At 42.1% G+C, this 8645-nt stretch overlaps 2 protein-coding genes across 2 annotated transcripts in view; both read right to left on the reverse strand.

Annotated features, from left to right (window-relative positions):
- Positions 1 to 2925, reverse strand: part of LOC101847135 (O-methyltransferase MdmC) — a gene marked incomplete in the record, with an annotated part of 10769 nt that extends 7844 nt beyond the window's left edge. The window contains 2 exon segments of the mRNA XM_013086598.2: positions 780 to 1096; positions 2538 to 2925. Coding sequence (XP_012942052.1) covers positions 780 to 1077 — 298 coding nt within the window.
- Positions 2926 to 4016: 1091 nt separating this feature from the next.
- Positions 4017 to 4793, reverse strand: LOC101847362. The gene has a single exon (XM_005105666.1). The coding sequence runs from the start codon at positions 4791 to 4793 to the stop codon at positions 4017 to 4019; it is 777 nt and encodes a 258-aa protein (XP_005105723.1).
- Positions 4794 to 8645: the final 3852 nt, after the last annotated feature.

The raw sequence follows: 8645 nt of genomic DNA on the forward strand, positions 1-8645 counted from the left end.
AGACAGACAGACAGACAGACAGACAGACAGACAGACAGACAGACAGACAGACAGAGAGAGAGATTATTATAATGCGGTCAAAATTTAGTGGGACAACTTATTCTCAAATATCTCTTTAACGGGTTAATCAATATCACCCATACTTTGCACAGCAGTTTGGATCAATTTATCTTTACTTAATAATATTTTTCCATAACAACTGAGGCTACATCAAAAAAATGTTTCTTCATAAGTTTATGTTGAAAAAAAAACAACCCAACTGTTAATCTCCGTCACGCGTAAAATGGGATTGTTAGCAGTACTTCTCACTTATCCCACAAATGTTGCATACACATACGGCCTAGGTCACTGCTCACCAGTGGCAATATTTAGCGGCAGAACTTGTTACAAGAAATTAATTTTATAGTGATTACATATTTTGCGCTATATGTTCTCAAAAACAAGGGTTCAATAAGCATAGTATCGCGATTAGAAACAAATGACGGGCTTGCTTTAAAAGCGGTATTGCCCAAGCTGTAAACCTTTTACAATCTGTAGAAACCATCAACCTAGACATTTTTTATCAGCGTTTATTTTTATTTTTTAATCTTACAATACAACTAGCAGTAATTGTTGACAAAAATGTTGACCTCTTTAGACAAAGTGATACCGAAGTCACTGAGCAAAAGTTGGATAAAGCATGTTCAACAGTTGAAGGGATATTTGACAATACTTTGCACCATAAATTTTTGACCACATTTTAATAAGATCGGCTTGTTTTACACAACAAAAATGTAAACCTTCCAATTTTCCTGTCATCATCACGGGCGACAGATCCACCTTGATTTTCCCATCTGCGTGCAAACGTTTCCAGTCATGCTTATAGGTCTCCGCGAGGATCTTTTGGCAAACTTCCGTCTCTCCACTGGTGACCGAATCAGTGTACTTCTCCCGGAGATCCACCAGCTCCAACGCCATCTTGATTGATTTAATCACATCTGGGGAAGCTCCCGTGTTTTGTGCTAGCTTGAGAGCACGCTGCAATTCTAGCACCGTTGGGTCAGAAAGACTCAGGATGTGTACCGGCTTGGAAGACATGATAAAGACTTATAGTCTGCTGAAAATACAACAACATTGTCCCAAAAAGATTTACATAAACGTCATACAAATACAACACAAACATTTCACAAACATAACTTAGACAGGACTCTGACATCACAGAAATATGGTTCTACCTGTATGCAGGTGGGTTGCAGGTTCTCTGAAGAGGTAAATTCCTTCTTTTCTAGATCTATCACACACTTTTCGTCCTGATCTCACCTCCTCCTTGTGTGTGCTTGTTACTCTCTTGTAAAAATTCTACTCTTCGGCCCTTATACGACTTTATTGTGTTGCAAGTGCGGTAAAACTTTTACTAAAAAGCAGAAATACAGCCCTTGTGTTCACAAACACGACTTACACAGGACTCGAACATCAAACAAATTATGATATTTACATATCAATATCACAAACATAACGCAAACATCAAGCTTTGATAATAAAGGAATGACCATCATAATATTTTATTTGATTAAGATCCTATTCTCTGTATCAATTTGGTCCGTCCATTAATTCCGATAAGGAGTTTCTCATGGCTTATCAATACAAGATTACTTTAATTTCCCGTCACAATAATTAGGAAGATACTAATTTTGTTTTTATTATTCCTATTTTGGGTAGAACACTGTGTTGATTCTAATTCTAAACATGCGGTAGGTATGATGTTCTCAGGATTTTCATAAAATAGATTCAACTCAAAAATTGAATGCAAACAGACAGCCAAGAATCTAAGGTCCAAATGGTACCAGGTGTCTTTTAAAAAAGAGGGCCCATTTAAAAGGCAATGACTCGTCGTTTCTTCAACTAATATCCACAAAAACTTCGAGGAAATCAAATTCAACCAAAGGGTCGTTACATTTGTCAGTCTTAAAAAAATCAATCAACTTGTTCGAACAATATGTGAGGCAGCGTGGTGGAATCAGGCTATCGTCAATTTTTGGGCATGTAGTTATTGGTATCATCTTAAAGCTTGTTCACTCGTCTTTATTTGGATGAAAAAAAAATCATCTAGACTATCTATAATAAAAGTCGAGATATTAGCGAATGAAGGAGATGGGGGTCATCTGTTTTCAGAGGTAAAATTAGTGAGAAAATGGCCACCAAAGATTAGTTATTTCCTTATCTCAAGAGTCCGTGGTAACTGAAAATTTAGACTTTGTGTGCCTTTAATCGACGTTTTTCAGAAAAATCCACATAGAAATGAGTTTTTTAAGGGGCAGGAAAGGTGTTGAGCCAAAAAACAACAATTTTATAAAAATTCACAAACCTGTGGAAAAATGCAAGTTTCTTCACTTTGATTATTTTGACGAGAGCCTGATTCCACCACGCTGCCTCACATATCAAGTCTTAAAATTTCAACCAAACTTGAGTGAAACGCAAAACTCGGCAATTTCGTAAAAATCAACCATTGTTCTTGTAGTTTAACTATACACGCATGTGGTTTAACTATGCACACCCACCTCATGTAGCGATCCAACTTGCACTGACTGGTCGCAACTCTCTGCTCTGCGCCTCGACCGCTACTCACGCAGTCTTCAAAAGTCCGTGGCTCACGCCTCGGCCTGTCCTTGTTTTCTTCAATGTCAAATAGGTAGCCTACCGTACTCGACTACTTTCCCGAGAATCACACAGCTAACCACACGCCCCCGTGATCTCAAGATCAAACAAAACAAAATAAACAACAACAACAACAAAAACTTTCTGAAGTTCTTCAACGTGCGAACAGGACATGGTTCAACGCTATCTACACTTTGTACACTTGATTACTCCATTTACTGAGTTTCATAGTCCACCAACCAACCGGGGGTTTTCCTGACTCGATCAGGATACCGCCTGGGAGGGGGATCACCTGCACCTTCGTTTCTCGTCAGGGTCTGCAATGTTTGCTGCTCACTGCCACCTCCCTCATCATCCTCTTCCTCTGAAGTTACATCTCGTACCACTCTTCTAACATCGAGAACGTGACGAGCCATACCATCGACAGCAACATTGTTGATCGAGTTTACTCCTGTAACCGTACCTCTATTCCACTTCGTCGTACATTTGCTCTGGGGTGGTTTAACCCAAACATCATCTCCAACTTCAAATCTTCCTTGCCCGTCTTCTTCTTCATTAACAACGATATGTTTTCTCCAATCATAATGGTAGACCGCTCTCTGTGGCACTGATGCTGGGTCCAAACCTGCTTTTGGTGTTGAGTTGTACCAAAACACAGCTTCTTGGGGGGAAATGTTTCCTCTTTCTGCAATGGACTTCACTGCACGGTGATGTCTCTCAACAATCCCGTTCCCCGTAGGCCTATATGCAGCTTTGAACAATGGTTTGATATTCCATTTCTGAAGCATCTGCCAAAAACAATCTGAATGAAACACTGTGCCATTATCCATTAAGATCTCGCGCTCTGGTCCTCTCTCAAACATGAGTTCTTCAACTACTTCCGTCACAAACCCTGTTGTCTCTCTCTCTCTCTCTTCAGTTTCTTCCAAATTGCGAATCGCCCTGGGCCACAATCAACAATTGACAGGTATGGCACTTGATGATGGTGAGTTATGTCTATTGCCAATCTTGTCCAGTCTGTAGTGACATCTAGGTTGCCCGCCTCATGGACAACTGGTGCAGGATCGATAGACTGACATTGCTCACAAGCTTGTACGACTTTTTAAACATCAGCACGGCTCGTTTCTGGTAGCACCTTCCGAGCCAAATACAAAGTACGGTGTACCTTCATATGGTGCATATCGTGCAAGTCTTTCAAGTCAAGATGGCCAGTAGCACAAAACGCATGGTTCTGGTTCTCCCTTCTCCATTCCATACCCGCCAGTGCTTAACCACTCCTTTTTCACTCTTGTCAGAATGTCTGCTTTGTTCTTTCTGGTCGGAACCAAGGTGACCGACATAACCAGACCAAACTCATTAACAAGGCTTTTCAATATCCCTAATCATCTCTTCACAATCAACTCCGCTGCCCCTTTGGTGTGCACTTTCCTCTCTTCCGATAGAACAGTTTTGATCCAACCAGCCACCGTTGCTGAGTCAGTGATAACTTCGATTTCAGAGATGTTCCATTTGATGGCCATGTTTACACCTTTCATCACAGCCTCCAGCTCTGCTACGTTGATATGATCAAAATCTGAAGGTTTCCGAAGCCATGCAGCATCCTCTACCGCGTTGCCATTGACCTCAAGTAGCACACCATATCCGATACTGCTAGCATCACACCATACGGTTCCTTTGGTTGCTTTAGGCACGTACCATTTGCCTTTGACGGGATCCTCATTAGTCAAACGGCTCAACATTTCCTTCAACATTTTCTCCACTTCATCGTCTACGATCTCCTCCCAATTGGTACCATTTGCCCTTCTCTTTATGTAGCTGCATGCTATCCTTAACCATCCAGCAACCGGATAATGACCTGTAAGTTTTCCGCAGATCGAGAACAACTCCCGTTTGGTGACTTTAGACACTGCATGGGGAATCCTGTTGGCTCTGGAAAATATGAGATCTCCTGTGGAATCAGATTTCAACTTCAAACCTAATGCAGCGCCACCATCCAATGGCTCTGGTTCTTTCGTTGTCAACCCATAGTTGGCCAGGTGCTTCACCAGTGCAGCAGATGTTACCTTGCTCTCATCCAGCAGAATGTCATCAATGTAGGACTGCGTGGCAGAGTCTATCTTCTCATCCTTACTCAATACCGTTTTCAAGATCTTCGTCATGATGCGGGGTGCCGATGTAAGACCGAATCCAAGTCTTGTCAGGCAATATGTTTTACCTTTGAAATTCACTAGTTGATATTTCCATAGATCTTGTGACACCCGAATTTGAAGGTAAGCAACTTTCAGGTCGACAATCGTTGCTGCACCTGTCGTCTGTCTCCACTCTTGCAATGTCTCGCTGCATACATCCGTGAAGTCACCCCCCGTGTGACTACTTACATATTTTTTTAGCTCTCTGTAGTCAAGGACAGATCTTACCTTGTTCTTGGTAGGTTGAACAACAGCCATCAGCGGAATTATGCATATTTCTACTTTCTCATTCCATGGTAAAAGTATTCCTTCCTCTATCCGACTTTGTATCTCTTTCTCAAACCCTTCTGTAGTCTTCATATCCATCTGTTTACCATAACATCCAATCTTATTCTTCAGGTGGGGAGGATCCCTTTTCCATTTCCACTCTACTGTCCATGTATTGCCATCAAAAACTGCCTTAAAATCACTGTCGTCAATAACCTCAACCTCCCTGTGTTCGTAAACAGCGCTCTCTGCTCGCTTCACGTTCCCCTTTGCCTGGTCTGGGGGATCAGATTCAGTTTCCATTTCCGCTGCCCCACACCATTTGACACCAAATTCAAATGTACCATGGTTGACAAACTCCTCCCAGGTTGTTTATAGCATCCATTCCCAGCACCACATCAATATCAGACAGAATAGAATCTGAGACAATTGCATTTACGGAGACCGAGACACCTCGCACGTCAATGATTAGCTCTTTCTTCCCCTGACACTGCACTCGTGAACCATCAAAAGCTACCATATAGTTCTCGCCCACGCAATTTCCAACTATCTGTGAACTGACCAATGTGACCATACAACCTGTATCTACCAATGCTTTGACCTTAGCTCACTTCACGCCAACTTGAATTATCGGTAAAGACTGCGCCCTCATTTCAAACGGGTAGCTGCCGGCGCAGCAGCCACCCGAAGTAGTTTTCCTGTTTCTTCTGATAGGCACCGTTTCCCCTCTGACTACATCGACTGGCGATGTGCCCAACTTCATTGCAGTGGTAGCAAACAATGTCAGCACGATGACTACAAAACTTAGCCATATGTGGTCCACCACATCGATAACAATAACCTTTAAATGCCCTCACACGTTGACTGTGGCTTCCCATTTCGTTTGCCATGGCTCCGCCTGCCGCCGCAACGCTGACCATTCCAGTCTTACTTGCTGTAAGGATTCTCTGACAGTTCAACTTCGAAGACCCGGCTCATCTGTTGGAGCTCACACGATATCGGGTCAGGGAATCCATTTACAAAGGACAATCTAACCAGCCTATCCTGTTCGCTGCCTGAAAATCCAGCCAATCCTCCCAATCTCCTTAGTTCGTTCGCGAATACATCAACATGTTCACCGTCCCACCTCCTCTGTGTCAACTTACTGAACGCAACAAATGAGCTGTCTGTGAATGCCTCTAGAAGACGCTTCTCAATTGTCTCATATTGTGATCTTTCGAGCTCACTAAGCTGTAAGTACAACGCCAATGCATCACCCTCCAGGAACAACGGTACAAATTTCGCAAGATCCTGAATGTTCTTCAAACCCACGACGAGTTTAACTAGCCAACCATGCTACAACATCACTATTGCCACTGAAAGGCTTGATCATGTCCGTCGTTATTTTCGATGCCATCACTAGCACTTAATATCTGGCTCTAGATAGAGCACCTCGCCGAAATAGCTTGCAGTTTAACTATACACGCATGTGGTTTAACTATGCACACCCAACTCAACTCTGTGCTCTGCGCCTCGACCGCTACTCACGCAGTCTTCAAAAGTCCGTGGCTCACGCCTCGGCCTGTCCTTGTTTTCTTCAATGTCAATAGGTAGCCTACCGTACTCGACTACTTTCCCGAGAATCACACAGCTAACCACAGTTCTATTTCAAATAGTCACTATTTGTGCAGTGAGGAACACATTTGTACAAAATTAATACATGTACTGCCAAATAAATCCAGGAAGGTGAAGGCTATCTAAATCTCCAGGTGTTGACGATTTCTCCAACTGTTAGCTTCCGTATGCCACTGGAAATTTTAAATGGCCCAGTGGCGTGTTTCTGGGTCGATTCTTTGGATGTCATGATTAACATTGCGTTTCAACTGTTCGATTGTTTGTGGGTTGTTTCCGTAGACTCTGTGAAAAAAAACCCACCCCAAAGGTAATAATTGAAAGGGCTCAAGTTAGGAAGAATGTGGTGATCATTCATTTGTAAACGTTCGGCTTATAAGGCGTTCCCTGAACCTTTCTTACAACTACACGAGGGCCGCTTTTGACATGTGGGGCGAGGACCCATCTTACTGGAGCCAGTCCTTTACAGCATAACACCCCTTCCCCGAACTTCAGCAAAACTTTCTCAGCACCGTGAGATATCAATCTGATGTGACTGTCATGGATTTACCATCCTTGTCCTAGAACTAAGCCAATCATGCCCCTGTAGCTGAACGCTTTTATTAAGAAGTATAATTTTGCGTTTCAGCGAATTTTGGTTGACATTTTTTAAAGTTGATATTTCTCGTATACTTTGGTTGATTTCCTTCCTATTTATAGACTTGATGTTCCCGTGGTTCAATACTGTTTGTTAAAATTTAATAAATATTTTGTTGAAATTGATACAAAGAGGATTTAGTTATTGTCCTTTAAGTGGTAATCTCCTCTTTTTTTTAGACACACCATGTATCATTATTGATTTGATTTCAAATTTGGCTGTCTTGATCCAGCCTTTTTTGGCCAGAAGTTGATACCATAATCATGCCATGACCTGATTACATGTCAGTTAAAATTCGAGGGAAAAAAATATATTCACAGTGTCCACAAGCTCGTTTCGAGTTAATTCCCTTTATCTTTTTGAAGTACCTTATAATATCAGTGCTTGTATATTTGCAATTGTTTATTACAAGTGAGGCCCGAAAGGGGCGAAGAGGGTGTTTCAGTACTGGCATCAATGAAACACTGGAGTGATTTTCACAAGGCTCACCGTTGATCATGTCCTAAATGTTTATTTAGATGTATTTTGCCTACGTCTGCGGTTGCATTTGTCGCCACGGTGTTCTCAAAGTATGGAAGGGAGCGACTGAATAACCGACCGGCCACCAGCCAGGTCAAACCGGAAGTCCAAGCTGTGATTATTAAAATGTGAATAACGCTTTGCCCCGGGCGTGACAGAAGCAAATTAGATCGATGTGGTTTTTCGTAACTCCTATCATCAAAATTCCGAGAAATCATTCAGTTGTTTAGAAGAATACAAATACTATGATGATACTCAGAATTTTTTTTACTGGATTATCGACCCATTCGTTTCTACCCGATCGGCAAGATATAGATCTAGATCTAAATATTTTTGCTGTAGACTCATTGACAAAATCAATTTGAGCTAATCTTTTGTAAGAGGGAAACTCGTTTGAACCCATCGTAATTATTACACTCACGCCTTTTTGGTAGCAACTGGTCAATTGAAAAGTATGCTCTACTTTAAAAAATAGTTCAAATGAAAAAGAACCCACCTGAAGTCTGCGGAAGCCCTGAGTTCTGAGGAAGTGAATCTGTGGTTAGAAGAGGGATACTGCCAGGAGACTAGCACAGGGACCGGGTTTTATTTGCGTTACAGCCGGCACCCACCTCATGCAGATCTATGACGTAGTAATGGTTTTGCCAATGAAAATCACTTGCGCTGTGTGAGCAGCTGCTGCTCGCAGGGAGTCCTGCCTTTTCATGTTTTCTTTCTATCATTCAATTCAGAAAGTATCTCTCTCTCTCTCTCTCTCTCTCTCTCTCTCTCTCTCTCTCTCTCTCTCT

This window comes from Aplysia californica, unplaced genomic scaffold (genome assembly GCF_000002075.1).
Source record: "Aplysia californica isolate F4 #8 unplaced genomic scaffold, AplCal3.0 scaffold00484, whole genome shotgun sequence".
In the NCBI taxonomy this organism is placed as follows: domain Eukaryota; kingdom Metazoa; phylum Mollusca; class Gastropoda; order Aplysiida; family Aplysiidae; genus Aplysia; species Aplysia californica.